This window comes from Haemorhous mexicanus, chromosome 12 (assembly GCF_027477595.1).
Source record: "Haemorhous mexicanus isolate bHaeMex1 chromosome 12, bHaeMex1.pri, whole genome shotgun sequence".
Taxonomy (NCBI): Eukaryota; Metazoa; Chordata; class Aves; order Passeriformes; family Fringillidae; genus Haemorhous; species Haemorhous mexicanus.
This window is the reverse complement of record NC_082352.1, coordinates 19,407,096-19,428,006: the sequence shown is the minus strand read 5'-3', so window position 1 is coordinate 19,428,006 and position 20,911 is coordinate 19,407,096. Positions and strand designations below refer to the sequence as shown.

Genomic DNA, 20,911 nt, shown 5'->3' with positions numbered 1-20,911 from the left:
CTGGGGCTGTCCACCTGTGGGCAGTGCAGCTGCCAAGAGCTGAGGGTCTGACCCAGAACAGGGACCCCTCTGGAAGGGGACAGTGGTGGTGGATGTGTTTTTGGGTCTATCACTCCCTTCCAGTGGACAAAATGACTTTTGTCTCCCTGTGCTGGTGTTATGTTCTCCCAACAACTAAAACTTAGAAGTTTTCTCCTTTTTTCCCCCCCAACCCAAAGCTGAAAGCATATCAAGGAGACACAACAGAAACTCAGCAGGGTTCAAAAATAGACTGGTCACTTTTTATTGAGCACCAAAGCAGAACCTGAACAGCACAAACCAGGGAGGGGCCTCCTGGAGCTGCCCAGATCCTCGGGGCTGTGGGAGGCTGTGGGCAGTGCAGCACCCAGTGACACACAGGAAGGTTATCATAGCACCAAACACGCTGCAGAGTGCTCATGAAAATGTTCAAAACATCCTACACCAGGCATTTCCTACTCTGCTGCACCTGGCTGCTGATGGAGCATCTGTTTTTGGAGAGAAGAGCAGCTGAGGACAGCTCACCTGCTCTGTGTTTTCATTTCAGTGTCTGAGTTTCACATTCAGTGTTTCCCTGCTGAAAACACAGCACTTGGTCAAGTCCCTTCTGTGGCTTTTGTTTCTGAGTTTGACAATTAATAACTTGAATTAACTTGGAAAAAAACCCCTGAGCATTCTAGCACCACGAAGAAGGGTGATGGCTGTGAAACACCCAGTAAACAGAAATTCATCATCAAATTATTAATTTGTCAATTTTTTTTTTTTTTAGGTTTAAATTTAAATTCCTTTTGCAAGCAGAAAACACCTGCACTGTCCCACCCAGGTGGTCAGGTATGTGCTTCTGCAGCTACAAAGAAAACAGACACTGCAGTGGATGGGTCCACTCAAATTAAGCATATTTTGGGCTGCTTTGAGAGATTAGGTTGAGATTTGAAGTTTTAAACTTTCACATTTGTGAATGCACAACACCAGTTTTTCAACTAACTCCTCACAAGGTTTTAAGAATGTTTTAGTTTAAATTAGAACATTTTGGCATTTACCCTTTGGGGCCAGCAGTGATCACTGGAGGGCTTTGCTCATTTAACCAGAAATTGATTTTTTTTCCTGCAGGAAGTAATGCTGAACAAAATCAATCCATTTCACTGAGCAGCACTGAGGAGGGAGGCTGCAGCAGGGTAAGTGACAAAGTTTCTGGTCTGACCACAGATTGGAACTATAAAATATGGATTGGAGCCTGGACAGCCTGGTCCAGTGGAAGGTGATGAGCTTCAAACCCAAACCCAACCCTTCCAACCCAAACCATTCCACAGTTCTCTGGTTCTGTGGCTCCTGTGTCCAAGCAGGAATTGAGACCTCACTGCAGGAAGCTGCAGAAGATAAAATTCTAGAAACAGCTCTGCCCAAACACGGTGCTGCATTTAATATCTTGCACTTTGGAAAAAAGTGAGTTCAGCAAATGGAGATATTTAGGGAAATGTGGAGCCCTTCAGCTGCTCCTTTGCTCTGTAAAGCCCCCAGGAGTGTGTTTAGAACAGGAAACAGAAGAGCAGTTTGGCACCTTCCATCTCTCCAGCTGCAAATGTCATGTGCAAAGTATCAAGAGTTTTATAGGTGTCTTGGATTTGGCTTAAACCATGCAGTGAGTGGAAAAAAACCCCTGTTTTTTGTGAGTGGGAGCAGGGGCTTGCATTTGTGAGTTGGGTATTTATATGCAGTGCTCCTACTGAGCAAATGAAAATGCTGATTTCATGCATGCAGATGGGGATGTGGACTAAACCATGGAGCAAATGTGGCTTTTCTGCCAGGCAGTTCTGGCTGGTTTGTCACAATAAGTGCAACTGTCCCTTCAGGACTGCCACAGGAAAGGAAAACCTTAACAGAAAATGTGTTTTCTGAGGCCCAAATACCAATATCCAGACTTTAAGGATTTAGGGAAATCAACAGAAAGGTACAGGACTCCTGAGGAGCAGTGGCCCATCTCCCAGACAATCCTTTTCATCACACAGATTTATCCTGGGTTTGATTTTCTAACACATTTAACAAATTATCCAGCCTTCAGGCCTCTTGCTGAGATTTTGCAGGTACAACGCCCCAGATTCTGTGAGTATTAACTGTGCTGGCTAAAAGCAGCACATTACAAAACCTGGCATGCCTTTGTGTGTCAGCCTGGATATTGTAGGAAGGATTCTCTTCCATTACTAACTCTCAATCTGCAGCTCACCAGACTGAGAAGAGGAAATTAACCTAAAAACATTTATAAAGATGTTTTTGCTCCTAGCTCAAACATCCTCAAATTCTTAAGATTTCAGGTTTAGCCATTTAGAGTGGGTGCCAAGCCTGGTTTTTATCTGGATGTAAATAGGAAAAGAAAAAGGTTTCTTTGCAGGTCTCTTTGCAGGTTTCTTTGCAGGTTTCTTTGAATTTTAAGCTGATGAAAAGGCTTCTTTAAAGGTTTGTTCAAGACAGGCAGGGACTGGATTTGATCCAGAGAACCTCTTTAGTCTCACCTATTTTAAAGCAACTTAGGTATGATATTTAGGTAGAATTCTGACGTCAATGGGTTGTGTTCACAGGCCTGAAATGTGAATTGGTCACACAACAAGCACACGAAGGGCAGGCTCTGTGTCAGCAGCCTGATCGTGGCCCTGTGGCTTGCAGGGATCCCTTGGAGGTGTTTGCATTTCATTTGTGGAAGGGCAGCTGATAAACAGTGTGGTTTCCTCCAGGGGATCTCATTTCTCCCCTTCCTGGTGGGGTTAAAATCTGGACTCATCCTGTTCCTTGGATAATGAATTTTTTTGGTCAGTGATGGGCAGGGATCAGGGGGTGCTGGAGATGTGGAGGTCTGGGACCAGAAAGCTGCTGGGTAAAGCAATCCTTGGCAGAGTGGTCCAGCTGGGTGAAAACCAAACAACAAAAGAAAGAAAAAAAGGAAGAGGAATTAAAATATTTATCCTTCCTAGGATGTTTGCACAGAACTTGTCCTTAAGTAGCTGAGCAATCTCAACAGCCAGCCTGACGCAGGTACAGCACAACACTGAACTGCTTTGTTTTCACAATCCCAGCTAAACCCAAGTTAATTTTAAAGTGAAGCTGAAACTGTTGAGAAAACCATCTTGGGAGAGAACTTTTGGTGTAATAAATATTTCCCTTCTTGCCTGGTGCAAGGCTGATAAAACAGACAGAGCTTTTGCTGTTGGCTTGGCTCTGGCCAGATCAACGTGCCTTTGCTCACATGAGTGGGTGCCACTGCTCAGCACAAGTGTTCACACACAGAAAATTATCCCACAAAACCCCCCAGGTGCTGAAGCATTTGCAAGACTGACCCCTTTTGCAGTCAGACCAGAATAATCAGCTTTTTAATTTGTCTGGCAGGCCCAGTTACACCTGTGTTAGAAGAAGCCCCTAAACACTAAGTTTCAAGTCTTAAGGATCACCAATTATTTTTCATCCTCTAGATGCCCACAAGGCAAATGTTCTGCAAAGAAATCAGGTGTGTCTGGTGGAATGAGAGTGTTTCATGCACCTGCACAGGGTTTTAAGGTGCTGTCCTTACTCCAGCATTCTGCTTAGAGGAAACACCACCCTCAGACAATGTTTCTGTCAATAATTGCATTCTAAGCACCAGCTCTTTCCACCCAGCTTTCCCTTTATTCACAGGCCACTTACCCAGGCACACCTTCAATTAGCCCAAATGCTTCTGCTGGTTTTTCACATAGCCCACCAAATTGTTGGAATTGCTCCCTGTAAAACAAACACCAGCAAAGTCAGGTTTGGGGTTGGGCTGTGGCCAGTGGTTTCTCGAGGTTCCCCCAGCAGTGCAGGTTTGTTGGTATCATTATTTAGCAGAGAGCTGGGCTAGCCCACACTGGAGGAGAGGAAAGGAAATCCTCTCATGGTTTTATCAGCCAAAGTGGCCAAATTTGGCTGTTTGGAAATCTTATGGCAAAGATGCTGTCTAGTTATACCTGAATGTCACTTCCAACCTGATCCAGAGGCAAGAGGGAGGAACCAGGAGCTTTGGAACTGTGAGGAAAGATGTGGGAGATGCTCCAGCTTTCTTTGAGCCCCAGATTTGAGAGAGGGACCTGACACCTCTGAGGGAATTCACTGGGCTCCAGCCATCCCTTATCTCTTACCACAGTCCAAGACCCTGCTCTAGACAGAGCTCTGTGTTCAGCTGCAACACAGAGGAGTCCTGGGCCAAGAGAAAAGCTCCAAAAACATGTTTAAAAATTAAAAAAAAAAAAAAAAAGGGCTGGGTGGTTCCCCTGACAGAAAACTATTTAACTCATTCTGTCACAGCTCAAAATTCTGGTTCTCAAGAGTCCACAGTCAGCACATTGTAGATCTTAAAATAAGATCTGACCAAGGCATAGATAGTTGAAGTTAAAAAATATTTTTCTTTTTTCTTGGTACAAACCTTCATTTCATAAGGAGCAAATTCCTTGTAAACATTGCAAGTATGATAAAGCTTAATAATAATAACAACAACAACAAACACTTCATGCCAGCAGCTTACCAAAATATTCCTTGTAATACTTATGCCTCAGGTTGTGTCCATCTGGAAAAGAAGGTTCATGGTGAGAACATACCCAGTCAGCCTTCACTTTTTGTGTTCAACTCTGACCTGCTGTGTACAGCACAGAGAAATTAGAGATAGGGAAATAATAACCTCACAGGCAGGGAAATAAAAGTCCTCTGTGGCTGAAGTAATTTGGGCTGCTATAAACCTCTTCTAAACTGCTGAGATTACTGAGCTCTGTGGACACAACTCATTTGCCATAAGAGTGGGAATTGCCACTAGCATTTTATAACCTTTTCAATAGCTACAAGTCAAGGAATCAGAGGCTTTCCCAAATGAAATAAAATCTGGGGAACCTTTCAGACCATCTTTTAGTATTTTACATAATTCAAGTTCCAGCTAGTTTGTTCTGTTTGCATTTATATAATTATTTAAGCCCTTAGAAATACTTCATGTCTCAGATCCCCACAGTTCTGCATTACATTGGTTACTATGGATGTTATTAAAGAAAAGGTTATAAAAGAGATGGTCCAAAAGCCCTAGAAAAAAACTCCTAATCTGTTTTGGAAGCAGCTCAGAGACCTGGTTTGATGCTTCTCCTGTTTTTTGTTTTTTTTTTTTACAGTGACCAAATGGCAAAACTGATGTCTCATGTCTCTGCACTGAGGTGATTTGTAACCCAGAGCCAATGTACATATCCTACCATTCAATGAATATCTAAACATGCTGTGAGCTCTCCTGGAAAATATTTTGGCATGTATGAAATTCTTTTTCGGGCAAATGCGTCAGCAGAATGAAGGCAACAAACTTTTGGATGCAGAAAGCAAAGTCAGAAGACAGAACTGGAATTTAAAACTCAGATTTCTCGTTGAAGCATGCAGTAACTAATAAATATTTCTAATTTTTGTGCTGTGTAGGGACAGCACACACAGACACAGCCCCAGAGGACACTGGCACGAGTGTCCTGCTGTCCTGGTCCCTTCCTTTCTGCTTCTGCCCTGCAAACATCAACATGCACGAGAAGTTTTTTCCACTCAAGAGAGAGGGGGAAATGGGGGAAATGGATTTGTAGAGAAGTCTCAAAGCATGACAGAAGGCTCACACAGTGTGTAAACCTTGAGATAAGAAATGCTGACTTAGAAATGCCATGGAACAGGACAAACATTGCTGAGAGAGAAATGGAGCTAGAAACAAGTTTCAAAGGATAGCCTTGCAAGTAAGATTGGATACTTTGGAGGAACAGAACTGTGAAAGATGCATTGGAGTGGGACCCACCAGGGGTAATTTTGGATTATTGGCTTTAAGGCATCTACAGCATTGGTGTGGCTAAAGCTGACAGGCCAAGAAATGCTTAAAGTGTATTGTAATTAGGAAATAGCTGGCTTCTGGTTGTGAAGGTGTGAATTATAACATCTGTATTGTCTCACCCTTCACCTGAGAGCGAAAATAGAACAAAAGTTTTTAAAGCCCCTCTAGCTGCCCCATCTGTGAGCCAGAAAAAGGCCTCATCCCACAGAGGGGGGTTTCCTGCCCTGACCCACCTGGGTTTCCCCGGAGCTTGATGCACTGGCCCCTGTTGGGGATGCCCTCGGCCGTGTTGCCCGGGTTGATGATGTGGCACTCGTAGCCCGTGGGGCAGTGCAGGGGCTCGTCCCCGTCCTCCGTGGTGCTGCAGGCCTCGGCTGCAAGAGAAGCTGTGACACCCACAGGGACCCCACCACGGCCACCAGCCCAGCCCAGGCTCCTTGCCACGGGGCCAGCCCCTCCTGGCACGGCTCAGCCCCGTTCCCTGCACAAACCCTCCCCCACAGCCTGTGTGCCAGCTGTGGGGTGGCACCACTCTGCCACTGATGCTGTAGGGTTTTAGCTGGTATGTTTTTCATGTGTTTGGAATCCTGCAGTTCTTTTAGCTTTTGTATTTTTCAGATTCTGTACTGCATTGGTGTGCGTGACTCTGAACTTCATATAAACTCTTCACAGTTTAGTCAGACAAAACAATCCTTTTCTAGCCCAAGGACACCACTGCAGCTTCAGGCCCAAAAAGTGCAAACAACAGAGAACTGAGGAGAGCAAACTGGCAGGATGGGATTGAAGCTGGAATTGGACAATTAACCCTCATATGGAAATGGACCAAACTTATAAAAGTGTGCAAACCCGTGACCCATCATCCATTTTGGGTGTAGCCCCTGGGGGGCTTTGTCTGCACTAAATGTACCTGAAGGCCCTTCAACAAATACAAATAAACTGCTTTTTTATCCTCTTAATTTTGTCTGACCTCTGTTTTTAGGTAGCCCAAAGAGGCATCAGCAGTGCCCACCATGCAGGATGATGGATGATCCCCCCATGGGGCTGTTTTCCCCAGGCAGGGACAAGTGTGTCCCACCAGGCAGGGAAAAGTGTGTCCCACCAGGCAATGACAAGTGTGTCCCACCAGGCAGAGACAAGTGTGTCCCACCAGCTCTGGGCTGGGTGGGGAGTTGGGAATGTGAGCAGGAAGCTGGCCCTGTGCTGCTCTGCTCCCTGCTCCACACCCCAGACCTGCTGCTGAATCCAAACCTCAGGTGTGGCTCACTGCGGGGTCAGGCAGTGCCACCCCTGTCCCAACAGAGGTTTCACCACTTTGACCTGGGATAGGCAGCAAGTGCAGCTCAGGATGGGAAGGCAAGGCAGGCCCTGGGCAGTGTTTGTGGCCATTCCATGTACAGACTCTGCAGGGCCACTCCTCCCTCCCATTTTTAATTTCAAGCACCTCTGCTGTGATTCTCATGCCATGACTGATGGTTCTTGCTTCCCTAATGACTCCCTCAAGCTGAGATGAAGGTGTTCAGATAAGAACAAATGATATAAGCATGACAAGGATGGATGAGGAGGAACCTATTTTATCTTGTTTCTAGCTGTGCAGCTCCAATGAGCTGGAGGCAGAATTTTCTCTTCAAGAACTTGGAGTTTCCATAATAGATGAGAGTGGAGGCTCAGTGAGTCTAAAACCATCTGTGTAAGACCAAAGAGGGGAATTTATTGGCACTACCTGGATCTGACTAAAGCTGATCAAAAGCTGGGTTAACTTTTCCATGAAAAACCCAAAAACTTCAGGTGTCCACGCATCTGGGAATGCCTCACAGAAGAAAACTTCTCTTCCCACCTCCCCAATCCCTCCTTATTTCAATTTTAGGTATTGGAAAAAATTAATTAAAATCCCTTTCCCTGTGGAATGAAGCTGAGAAGCTCAACCTCATTGTCAGCCTCCAAATTTAGATGGCCCACTTGGCACAGCTCTGCAGCAGTTTGCCAGGGCTCCTGTCCAAGTCACCTTTAGATCCAAGAGCCACAGCCCCAGCCCAAGGCATCTGGGTGATGAGGCCACTCTGGATTAAAGGATCTCCCATTCCAAGTCCACCCACACTCCATCAGGAAGCTGGCAGAAAATTATGTGTATGATGACAAAGCCTTTTTCTAAAAGGAAGATATATCTAATTATTTGAAGAATGGGTACAGGCCCAGTCCCCTGCAGCATTCCTAGTGCTCTGCTGGATAACCCATATCCATAAAAAGTATTTACTGCAGCAGAAAGCAGCTCCCAGCACCACACTGAGTGATTCCTGTGGAAGCTCCAGACAAATACCAGCAGCCCCAGCAGCCCAACATCCCAGGCAAGCTCTGTGTATGAGGGATTCATTCTGCAGGGCCTTTGTGGGATTATGGATATTGCAGAGAAAACAGAGAAATGTCCTGTACCTTGTAAGACTTCCTCTGGGCCATCCAAAAGCCACCCATTGCCTCCCAGCCAGCGGGGTTTGGGCTGAACCAGCCAGTCCAGGACTGCAAAAGACAGAAACAAGAGACCACAGTGTCAAGATGGAGCAGCCACAGGGCACAGAGTTATGGACAAGTCATGGATTTCCTCTAAGGGCCTGTGAGGAGGCTGCCTGATGGGTTGATCTGGTTTGGGCTTATATTCATGCTCTTGTTGTCCCAGTGGAAAGGGAGACATGGATGTTATCCAGGGCCACAAGAACCTGCTGTCCTAGAGGCTCAAGCAGTTGCTGCTTCCCATTCCCATTCCCATTCCCATTCCCATTCCCATTCCCATTCCCATTCCCATTCCCATTCCCATTCCCATTCCCACTCCCACTCCCATTCCCATGGCAGGGAGTGGTGAGGTGCCTCACTTCTGTCAGCACTAATTCAGGCCAGGATTGTCTCTTTTCCTGGATATAGAAACACAGAACGTGGGGTTTGGGTTGGAAAGGACCTTAAGGATCATCTCATTCCAATCCCTTGCCATGGGCAGGGACACTTTTCACTATCGCTGGCTGCTCCAAGGCTCATCCAACCTGTCCTTGGACACTTCCAGGGATGAGGCATGGAAAATGGCCAGGAAAACAACTGGCCTTGAGTGACATCTACAATTTGACAAAGAAGAAATTTTGCCACAGCAGTTTGCCTGTCCTTGGAAAAGAACTGGCCTTGAGTGACTTCTGCAATTCATCCAAGTAGAAATTTTGCCGGGCCAGCTTGCCTTGAACACTTCCAGGGATGGAGCATGGAAAATGCCATCCCAGGAAAAGAGCTGGCCTTGAGTGACTTCTACAATTCATCTCCAAGAGGAAATTTTGCCACATGAGCTTGCCTTGGCACTTCCAGGGATGAAGTATGGAACATGCCATGCTGGAAAAACAACTGGCCTTGAGTGACTTCTACAATTTGACAAAGTAGAAATTTTGCCACAGCAGTCTGCCTGTCCTTAGAAAAGAACTGGCCTTGAGTGACTTCTACAATTCATCCAAGAGGAAATTCTGCCACACCAGCTTGCCTTGGTGTGGCATCCCCAGTTCCAGGGATGGAGCATGGAAAATGCCTCCTGGGAAAACAGCTGCACTTGAGTGACTTCTACAACTCACCCAAGCAGAAATTTTGCCAGACCAGCTTGCCTTGGACACTTCCAAGCATGGAGCATGGAAAATGCCTTCCCAGGAAAAGAGCTGGCCTTGAGGGACTTCTGCAGCTCATCCAAGTAGCCACAGCAGTTTGCCTGTCCTTGGAAAAGAACTGCCCTTGAGTGACTTCAATTCATCCAAGCAGAAATTTTGCCGCAGCACTTAGCCTGCCCTTGGAACAGAGCTGCCCTTGAGTGACTTCTGCAATTCACCCAAGTGGAAATTTTGCCTCACCACCTTCCCTTGGACACCTTTTTCACCCACCAACCCCACAGAAACCCCGAGTGCAGAACGCAACCCGCTCTCCAACCTCCCACCCCGCGCCCAACGCGCAAGAAGACCATCCCCATCATCCCCGTGCCCAGGAGCTCCTGGCTGTGCCAGCTCCCCCAGAGCTGCCTGCACCTGGCGGGGGCTGCACGGACTCGAGGCAGGCGTAGATGCAGCCGTTGTAGCAGCAGCGCTTGTGGCGCTGGCACTCGGCGTCCGAGCGGCAGCTGGGCACCTCGCAGGCGCGCTCGGGCAGGCTCTGCGGCGGCGGCGGGCACCGGTCGCTCTTCTGCTGCTGCGAGCTGTGAGAATGAAGAGGGTACTCATAATCCTTTGCAAAGAGAAGAAAAGGAAGTCAGGTTCGGCGTAAGGAACATCCCGCAGGAGGAAGTGGGATGAGGTGTTGTAAAAGCGGGCTGCCCCGACAGGGGGGGAATGATGCATGTGGTTCGGTGTTCTCGCGAGGCTAATTTATTAATGTAATGTATTGTATTGTATTGTATTGTATTGTATTATAGTGCATTGTATTATATGATATTGTATTGTATTGATTGTATTATAGTGTATTGTATTATATGATATGATATTGTATTGTATTATATGATATTGTATTACATGATATTATATGATATTGTATTATATTGTATTATATTACATTACATTATATTATATTGCATTATGTTACATTACATTACGTTACATTACATTACATTGCATTACATTACATTATATTATATTATATTATATTATATTATATTATATTTTAATATATTTATTGCATTATATTATATTATATTATATTATATTATATTATATTATATTATATTATATTATATTATAGAATATTAGATATGATATGATATGATATGATATGATATTATATTATATATTGTATGATATGATATTGTATTGTATTGTATTACATTATATTACATTACATTATATTACATTATATTGTATTATATTGTATTATATTACATTACATTATATTATATTGCATTATGTTACATTACATTACGTTACATTACATTACATTGCATTACATTACATTATATTATATTATATTATATTATATTATATTATATTATATTACATTATATTACATTATATGATATTATACTGTCCCCCTGATTTTTTAACTTTTTCTAAGCCTTCTGATGTTTACCTTCTTGTAAGGAACTTTCTCACACACTTTATGTAAATAACTTATTGATTTGCATTCTTTTATGGAGGAGGAGAAATTTGAGGGACTGTTGGTTTGTCCAGTGTCATTGGAGCAGTGTCAGCTGAGAGAAGACTCCAGGCATCCTCATGATGAGGACACCAAAACACTTTGATAGGGAAGCAGGGGAAACGAGGGCACTGTGATTTTTTGGGACATGGAACAAATGTCTCTCTCCTCAGTGGGCTCCTTCCATCTCCACCACCCTGTCTGGACCAGAATTTCTAGGGGAACCGTTCAAGTTTATCCACGGTGGAGCTCTGAGCTCTGGGCTGTTAAATCAGAGACCATTTCTAAACCATGGGACATTCTGGTGAGATCTGTGAGAGCGATGCCAGCTTTGTGCCAGAGAAAATGAGCCCGTGTTTCACTGCAGCAGAAAGCTGAGCTGCTCAGTGCACACTGTCAGGACAGGGGAGGTGTAAAGTGCATTAACAGGCCCAGGAACATTTCTGAGGCACCACTCAGATATTTTTCACACTGGGGTTGTTTTAACAAGAAGCCAAATCCCTGCAGCAGAGAGGTGAATCATCCCAGCCCACTCCTTTCTCACCTGTGGCTCAACCACTCCCTCACCTCTGGGCTGCAGAAAGGGCTCAGGGCACTCAGCTCTCAGATTTATTAACAACCATTCACAAGCTCTCATAAAATCAAAAGGGGATTCTGGATTTGCACTTTTAAAAGAGATCAGCACCGAGCCAGGGGTGTGAAGTGAGCGCTGCCATGGCCTCATGAGCAGGCTGGTAAAGTCAAAAATAAATAAAGTGTGTGTAAAGATACACTTGGCCACATCACTGGTGGCTTACAAAATCAGTGATGAGGAGCTGGGGTTGTTATTCCAAGAATAAAGGTGGTGCAACAGTCCCCCAGGGGTTTCTAGGAAATTTCACCGGCAGACCATGGAGAATTGGAGGTGAGATTAACATTCCTCTCTACATCCTGCTCCATCCTTACTGCTGTAACCCCCAAGGGCTCCTTTGGAGCATCTGTCCTTTGACAACAGCCTGTTCCCACATGGATTCTCCCAAAAACTGGCCAGGGAGAGGCCATTGCAGGAGATGGAGTGTCAGAGACAGAGAATTCCTGATGTTTTCACTACTGACAGTCTCCTGCCCTGTTCCCAATATCAATAAACAAATTTCTTCTGCTTTTTCCTTTAAAACCCTTCTGTGACATTGTTTTCCCATTAGTAGGCTGTTTAAACCACTAAAAAGGCTTGAAAAAAGCCAATTTTGATGATGTTTTCCATGTTGAAGGTGCAAGCTCTCACATCAGTCTATTCCTCAAAAGCTGCAAACGCTCCAAATTTGAAATATGTTTTAAAATCGAAGATATTGAAAATACACTTTTCTTGGGTTTGTTTTGTTTTTTTTTGGGGGGTGTTGCTGGATTTTAAATACATTAAATTTTTATTCCAGCTATAATTTTGGGATATAAGGGAGCACTGAGCAATAAATCTGTGCAGTCCCAAGCACTGAACAGGTCTCCTTGTTGGAGGCAGTGCTCTTCCTGGAAGGTCACAGTTTACCATTCCATTTGAAAGGTCATCTGCAGAGGGAAATGGGACCAAAATAATCCTGGCAAATAATGGATACATGAAAAAAACCACCAAACAATTACTGCAGTTGCTTCACAGATGATTCAGAAACCCAGAAGCCAAAATTGCAATGAACAGCTGGCTCCATGAATGAAATTTCCGTTGGGGAACAATATAACAGTTGTAGCCAAATAACTTTGTACCTCATGACCTCCCTGCCCATTTTCTCTGGTCACCTCTTGCTCACAGCTCATTGCTTTCAAAATAAGAATATTTTGCTTGTTTGGTTCAATAAAGCCACTTGTTTATGGGTGCATAAACCAGGATTCCCTCATTTCCCAAAATAACCTGGTTAAGGACGTCTCCAGGATTGGGTTATAAGGATTTTTAAAAAGATCTCCCAGCACTCCCAGTTTGGCTCTGATTTATTATTTTTGCAGATTGTGATGACAATCAAAATTTCTTTAAAAACATTTTTCAGTGCAGGAGGTAATTTTCTGTTTCCCAGGGAGACTTGTTAAATAATTTAAGGACAATACCTGCCTTGGAGATAGAAAAAAAGTAAGGGGAAAAGTTCAGAGTTCAGCTGAGGAACCCTGGAAGCCACCAAAGATGAGGAAGAACCTGGATGGAATCACTCAGTCTCAGCCATAATTTCAATAGCAGCTGAGGGATGGAGTCTGCCTCCCAAAAATCCCAGCTCTCTTCTGTTATCTGTGTCTGGAGCTGGTCCCTGAGCTTGTGTCAAAGCTCAGCTCTCTGCTCACTCAGAGTCTGCATGGAGCCCCTGGAGGTGGCACAGGAGGTTTATTTCAGCCTCCCACCACCAGCTCTGGCCCTGGCAGGTATTCCCAAACACTGGCCATAAAACAAACAAAAAACCACAGTCAGGGGGAATTTTGAATCCTCCAACATCTCCATTAAAGACCAGGAAAATCACCCATCAGTGATGATCCAAGTGGCAAACATCAGCCTGAGAGCAGCTTCATCTGAAGGACAAGACCAGAACAATGGGGATAATACTCTCCTGTTGTTAGCTCAGCATTTGTCATTTTGGATCTGCTGTTGGAAGAGCCCTGCAGAACTGGGGTGGGCTCCAAGAAGATGCACAATCATGAGGAAAAGGCTGGAAAGCAGGAAACGCAGAAAAAGCTTTGTGTGTGTGTGTGTGCAGGTTCCACAGGGGAGCTGAGGCTGCTCTGCTCACAGGTTACTCTGAGGATGTGGGGGCCAGAACACAGAGAGGGTACCCCAGGGCTGATTTATGACAGCTGGCTGCTGGAGGGTAAATAAATTGTTGGAAGAGCATTACAGCAGCTGTGAGGAATTCTTTATTTCTGGAAAACTTTAGAAGAAGGCTGGGATTTTTCTAAAACACTTGCTGGAGCTGACAGTGGGATGAAGTCCAGACTGGCCCAGTTTTTCCCAGCAGACATGATGGGTGTTTTATAATGAACTGAAGCTCACTCCCAGGTAGCTCCCTCCCTCCCTCTGCCCCTTGGGAGCAGTCCCTGGAGGGTGGGGGCTGCAGAACACCAGCTGCAAATCACTAAACTTGACAAACAGCCCTTTGGAAAATACATGGATTTGTTTTAAAGCCCAGCTCCAGCATCCCACTCTGGCTGCCAGGTTTTTCTCCTCACTGCAATCCCTCTTTCTCCCTTCTCCAGTCCCACTTGACCTCTCCCTGCCAGCCAACACCCTTCCTCACTGGGGGTGAATGAAACCCCCCTGCCAGAGCCCAGCCAGCTCCTCATCCTCACACCTGCCTGCCATTCTGCACCCAGCATTTTTCTGCAGCCTCAGATTTCCTGGGCTCAGCCCACACAGAGCTGTGTCCCTTGGGGTCCCACAAGGCTGGGACATGTCCCACAAGCTGTGTGCTTTGAGGTGTGTGGCCCATGTCCCACGTGGCTGCACGTTGCCATGAGCACCTCCATCTGCCATCCCTCTGGCCAAGTGACTCACAGATCAGCTGCTCTGCCCCCAGCCTCTGATTTTCCAACCACAGGGAACACACAGCACTTGGTGGGAAAGAAAACATCCCTCTGAGAAAGCAAGGGGCTGCCAGAACTGCCTCCTGCTGCAGGAGAGGATGCAGAGCAGATGCTTTCCCCTGGCGAGGCTTGGAGGAGGAGAAAGGAAAGCATTTTCTGTTTTCCCTGGATCGATGTTTCTGTCAATATCAGCAATTCTAGCTGAGCCTGCCAGATCAGTAGCACCTGGATTCAGGGCTGCCAGGAAAAACAGCCCTTTGAAGAAGTGCAGGTTGAAAGAAGAGGATATATCCCCAGGGGAGCTGGCTCCTTATCTGGAAATCAACATGTGAATTCCTCCTCTGCTCCTGTCCTATCTCTCTGGGTCATTCACCTCATAGTTCCTATTTAATTTGAGCTTCACTTTGAAATGTGGCAGAAGAACATCCAGATAAATGCACTTTCCAGTGAGGGATTTTGCAGAAATGCAGCTCTTTATATCACCATTGTCCAGTTCAAGTGCAAACCAGAGGATACCCTAGCCCAAGAGAGCCTATAATGAAGATTTCTTACAAAATCCTGAGGTGCCTTTCAAATGTCAGCCCAGTGTTTTCTGCACAATTTCAAGGATTCAAGGCAGAATTTCAGTTTGCTCACTGGGGGCAAGGGATGTGTGTCACAATTCTGAGTCAGCAATTGCACAAACCAAATGTTGCCATGCACAAACATCACCCTAAAAGTCATGGGCATAAAAACTTCCTTTTGGAATTAAAAGCTGCAGAAAACAGATGGAAGGATCTGCCTGTGACACCAAGGTGCTGTTTATACCCATGCTGAGGCTGGGAGATGCAGTCAGACCTGAGCATAAGAAAATAAACTGTTTGGGGCTTGCACCCAAGTGATTCAAGGGGCAGAAACCTTGGCTCAGTGCTGCTTTCTAAGGGAACTTGAAAGGCTCAAGTAAAAATTCCAAATTTATAACTTTTTTTTTTTTTCTTTTTCAAACAGCAAATCCCAAAACTCAAGCTGCCAAATTATTTTCCTATTTTTTCAATTCCCATTTCCTCTGTGACCACCTCTGGCAGTCATTTGGCCCAGACACACCAGAGCAAGACCCAGCCCCATCCCCTGCACTCGTTGCTGTCCCAGCTCCAGTTCCAGCACTCCTGCCTAACCAGAGTGGAGGTTCCTAAAGGTTTTCCAGCAGTAACTGTGCTTTGGGCAGCTCTCTCAGAGCGGGTTTGGAGGTGGTGGCTGTGCCCAGTGCCCTGTGGAGCCCGCAGGCTGCCAGGAGCAGGCACAGATGGTGGCACCCAGGGTGGGACAGGGCGTGGGCAGCAGCTCTGCCGGCAGGGGATGTGCCAGGCACAGCCTCAGGGATGGATTGCTGGGATCACCACCCTTCAGGGTGATGGGCACGCTGCTCTGGCACTGTGGGGCTGAGCTCTCTGTGCTCCAGGGATTCACAGAACCGTGGGCAATGCCCCCATCCCTCCCTCCAAAGCTACCCCAAAAGGCAGCACGGGAGCTGGGCAGGGAGCCCTTCCCGCTCCAAACAATAAATCCCATTATTGTCCTCGCCCTAAACCTCTCCCGGAGCATCCCCCTTCTGCCCGGTCCCTTTCCCCGGCTGCCCCGGGGGGTTTCCAGGGAAAGCGGTGCCGGTGCCATCCCAAAGCTCTCTCCCCGCTCCCCAAGATTCCCCCTGCAGCAGCTAGGTGGCAAAAGTCCCGCACAGCCTGGGAAAACTTCACGGATCGCGGATACGGAGCCAGCCCGCCGATCCCAAAGCACGTAGGGATAACTGAACTCCCCTTTTCGCGGCGAGCATCCCCCGAGCCCCCCAGCCCCACTCACATCGAATTTCTCCGTCATTTTCAGCAGAGCGCGTTTCCAGAGAGTCCTGGCACAGCCCGGCTCCGGCAGCACCACCAGCGCGCACAGCGCTGCGGCCAGGAGCTTTTGACACAAACGCATCTCTGGGAGCAGCCTGGAACTCATTTTTTGGTTTTTTTTTCCCAGGGAGAGATGGAAGAAGGAGCCCCGGAGCTGTCGGGGTGCGGGCGGCTCCGGGGTTTGCCGGGAGGGAGGAGAGGAGGGAGGGAGAGCGAGGGCTGAGCGCTCCGAGCTTTGCCCTGCGCAGCTTCTGGGAAGGCAAAGGGGAAGGAATTAAAAAAAAAAAAAAAAGAAAAGAAAAAAAAAAAAAGGCAAAAAAAAGGAGCCCAGAGGCAGAAGCCGGGAGCTGCTGTTGAACTTGTTTAAGTTAGATCAGGTTCTCGGCTCTCGCATGTTCGCACAAAGCTCACGCTCTCCTTGAGTGATGGACGGGAAGATTACTTGGAAAGATTATTTTTAGACCTTTGTTCCCAACATCTGGCATCCTCCGAGAGCCCCATTGAGAGGCGAGGCGTGGGATCAGATGACAGCTGCCGCAGGGGGAAATGAAGGTCTCGGAGGGGTGGGCTCGGCAGATTTTTTGCAAACAGTTCACCCAAACTTCCCAGGAGCCTGGTGGGCTCTCCCTTTGTGTGCTTCCTGCTGTGGGTTTGCATCACGCCTTGACCAAGTGATAACTTCATCTGGAAGGAAATGGTTTAATGACATGATAAACATCCAGGGGCTTTCATTGAACCGAGGTGACGCTGGTTTTCTGAAAATGATTTCAGAAGGAGGGGAAAAACCATTAGGAAAAAATAAATTGGGGTGTGGAATAGGGAAGGAAGGTGGCTTGGAAATGACATGAGCACGCAGAGAAAGCAAGGAAGGGGACATGAGTCAGGCTGTGCCTGACAATGGGAGGGACGGAAGGAGTGGATGTGGGGTTCTGGACATCTCCGTGGATATCCAGGGCCTGGAGGATGGGAATGGACTCGTGGAGTCAGGCTGAAACTGCCCAGCATCCTGCCTGGGATGGACACAGAGGCAGGTGCCAAAGGAGGGCTATAAGAGCAAGGCATCCATACACATTGGTGTGTGTAAATGTGTTTATCTGCATGGGTGTAACTTCAGAGACATCAGGAGGGCTGCCAGGGCTTGCTTGTTTTACAATTCCCCCTGAATTTCTCCTCCAGCAGCTTGTCCAGCCTCCACCTGAAGGAAGGAAGGAGCAGAACCACAAAGGTTGTTGAGAGGCAGACACTGAGCCCTGTTTGCCTTCACTTTACCCCAGCTGCAGCCCTGCTGAGCAGAGAGGAGCCTTGCTGGATTTATTTTATATCCACTCTAAAGTGGGTCTGCACAGGAGTGTTATACCCTGTGGATACACACACAAAAAAACCTTCCAATTACTCCTTATACCTGGAAGCTGTGTAAATTCACTTTGATCCATGCCCAAGTGTCAATAGCTGCATGCTGGTGGAAGCCAAAGGATTTCATCTTGAAGCTTGCCAGAATGTGATGATGGGAACCTGACAAAAGAGCAAGGTGTGCCTTAAAAAGCTCAGTAGTTGAGGGAATGTATTTGGTGTATTTAGAGTTGAGGTTCCTAAAGGTTTTCTAGCAGTAGCTGTGCTTTGGGCAGTTCTCTCTGTATCTCTGCTGCTATTAAAAGGCTCTTTGTAACAAAATCTGCTCTGTTGATGCCCGGGAGTTTTGCAGGGAAGTAAAACCAGGGATTACTCTTATGGATAAAGGGAATGAAGAGTTAAAGTGGAGAGGGTCACCCCCCTCACAGCTGCAGAGGTACAGGGTGGGGGATCCCAGTGGGACAGCACACGTGCCCTGTCTCTGCATGGGCTGGGATTCCCTAAGGAGCTCTGGGAATCCCTGGGCAGATGCAATGAGCCTGCACTGCTGTGCTTCTGCAAACCCTGCTTGGTCCACAGAGTCATCCCCAGAGGTGCAGCTGGGTTTGGGGGACTGGCAGGGTTGGAGGTGGCCCCCTGGTACAGAAGGGAACAGGGAGGGAGCATTTGGGATGGAGGGCATTTTGTGCCACGGAGGCTTCACCCTGCACCTGGCTGCTGAGAGGGCTGTCCCTGCACAGCTCCAGGTCCCTGTCACCTGCTCTGCCCCATTTCTCCAGCTCTCCTCCCCCCCAGAGCTGCAGCCAGGCATTTAAAGCAGAATTTATCCCAGTTTTCCTTCCAACAGATCCTTTTCCCCAGACTTCTCTCTCCATCCAGCTGTAACTGTGGGCAGTTCACAGGCCAGCCCAGGGAAAGGTGACTCCCTCAGGACTGAAGTGTCACCTTGGGATGCTGGCAGAGCTCAGCACCTGCAGGTCACTGTCACCTCCACCCAGATCTCATCCCACACCATCTGAAAGCTGTGCTGCAATTCCTGAGAGGCTCCCTCAGACAGCTTCAGTACATCCAGGGAGGAATGGATCACAGCCCTGCCACCTCTGACTTGATTTTTTACTGCTCAGAGGGCTTTGTCTGACACCACAGGATGCTCCAATTCCTTTCACAAACTCTGTTTCAGTATTAATACCTGAGCCTTGATCCAGCCCATCCAGGAGCTCCCACCCATGCTCTGGCTCCTGTGCTCTGAGGTGACAAATGACATGGCTGCTTGCACAGAGTAAACAAGATTTTTCCTTGGAGTATTCCTGCTTTATTTATGTCTCTGTGCTGATCTTCCTCTGCTCTGTGCTCTTGCTGAAACCCAAACCCCTGTGCACAACTGCTCACGATAAATCTCCCTAATTTAATTCCATTCTTTGTTGTTTCATATACTTGCAATCTGCACTTGGAGCAACTAATTCCAAAGATGAATAGCTACTTCAGACACCATTTACTGGCCTTTATTTTTGCAGATTCACAGCTTTGACATTTATCTGGGAAAAAACAGGGCCTGTGCCTTGCAGTCCGTGGATTGTGCACTGAAGAAGTGGGAATTCTGCAGGACCAAAATTCAACAGCTGGCCATGGTCTTCACATGGAAAGGAAAGTTGATGTTAGAGCACTTTTGGAACTATAACTCATCCTGCACACAGCTCTTTCATGAATTCTTCCTGCCACCCATCTCCATTCCTCACATGCTTCTGTCTCCAGTCTCTGTTGGTAGCCAGGCAAGGGATTCTATATTTATTTACAGGGTTAAGAAAAACTTCCCTGGCAATATTGAAAAAAAGAAATAAGAATAAAAAAGAAAAAAAGAATATTTTTCTCCCCTTTTCTGGGTATTCATCTTCTTGGCAGTCCCTGGCTGGGCTGTGTTGTCACAGGACAACTCCAGGACATCATTTATCCCATTTATGTGCACATTATCCTCCCAACTGGAGCTCAGTGAAACCTAAAACATGAGAGACCTCAGTCCACTCACTTCTGGAGGCATTTTTCATCCACTACAGAGCAGTTCCTGCCCTCCCAAGCTCAGTTTTGAACGGCCCATTTAGACAAAAAAGAAGAACAGCCTCGACTTTCTGAAGACTTTCTTGTTTAACACTGGCAGGTTTATGTCTCCACTTGTAGTGTGAAGCATTCTGAGCAGCTTGTGAAGAAATTCTAGGCATCAGGCACAAATCCTTACAAACACAACCACTGGCAATAGTTAGAAATTTAAAATTTACTGGTAAGCAGTGTCTGAGCTGTGGAATTCAAATGCCAGGTATTTGATGATGGATGGTGATTTAAAAGGAATTATCACAAGAGAGAAAAAATTAATTGCAGGAAGATGTACCTGCATGAAAGGATGGGCATTTTATCAGATTAAGGCAATGAAACCATGTTTTGATACTGGGATTCATGCTGCCTGACTGGGATGACTTAAATCATGGTTTTTAAAAATGTTCTCAGGGAGGTTGTGAGTGAAAGTCATGGGGCAGCCAAGGGAAAAGATCTTTCTCTAGCCAGAAACAAGGTAGGTCAGCCTAAGTCAAGACTTGCCTTTTCCCAGAGGAAAGATCTGACTTTTAGAGAAAGATCATATCAAGGAGAGAGTTTCCTGAGAGCACACCACTGCAGCAGCACCAGGTGACTCATTTCAGCTGGATGTTATCCCAGCACCTTCATGCCAGGGGCTGCTGCAATTCCTTTCCCAGGGGCTGTTTCCTTGCCAGCTCTGCACAGCTTCTGCTGCCAGCAGCATAGGGCAGTGCTTTTCTGGGGGTTATTGGAGATTTTTTTATGTTACCTAATCTGGTGGGAAGGTGATTTGTGTCCCCCCTAAAAAATAATCTAATTAATTTAGATTAGCTTGTCCTTGCTATTCTGGCTGCCTCAAGAAGGGAGGCTCTGCCCCACTTCCATTCTCTCTAAGAAATCAGAAAAAAACCTGTAAATCCAGAGTGGTTCTGTTGTGAATGTGAATGTGAGAAATTGTGAATATGAACATAGAGCAGCCACAGCCCTGGTTCAGCTCCCCAAAGCTGAACCTGCCCCATGAAAAGCAGGGAAAGCCCCAGGGGTGCTGGGCTCCCCAGCACTGAGGGACACCACCACTTGTCCCTGTGTGGTCACCCCTCCAACCTCTGCTTTGTGT

General features: G+C 46.6%; 1 protein-coding gene across 1 annotated transcript; it reads right to left on the bottom strand.

The window, feature by feature from the left end:
* Nucleotides 1-259: 259 nt before the first annotated feature.
* Nucleotides 260-16,837, bottom strand: WFDC1 (WAP four-disulfide core domain 1). Its single transcript, XM_059857437.1, has 7 exons — nucleotides 16,343-16,837; nucleotides 9,886-10,081; nucleotides 8,279-8,362; nucleotides 6,085-6,225; nucleotides 4,541-4,582; nucleotides 3,688-3,762; nucleotides 260-2,913 (listed from the first exon to the last, which is right to left on the bottom strand). Exons 1-6 carry the CDS (start codon nucleotides 16,484-16,486, stop codon nucleotides 3,704-3,706), a joined length of 666 nt encoding a protein of 221 aa, XP_059713420.1. The 5' UTR covers nucleotides 16,487-16,837; the 3' UTR covers nucleotides 260-2,913; nucleotides 3,688-3,703.
* Between the last annotated feature and the right edge of the window lie 4,074 nt (nucleotides 16,838-20,911).

Excerpts from the sequence above, each read along its gene's own strand:
- WFDC1 (XM_059857437.1), bottom strand. The coding sequence starts at position 16,486 with ATGAGTTCCAGGCTGCTCCCAGAGATGCGTTTGTGTCAAAAGCTCCTG. Across the intron at positions 10,082-16,342 it reads AAATGACGGAGAAATTCGAT|GATTATGAGTACCCTCTTCA; the intron begins GTGAGTGGGGCT and ends CTCTTTGCAAAG. Across the intron at positions 8,363-9,885 it reads GTCCGTGCAGCCCCCGCCAG|TCCTGGACTGGCTGGTTCAG; the intron begins GTGCAGGCAGCT and ends TGTCTTTTGCAG.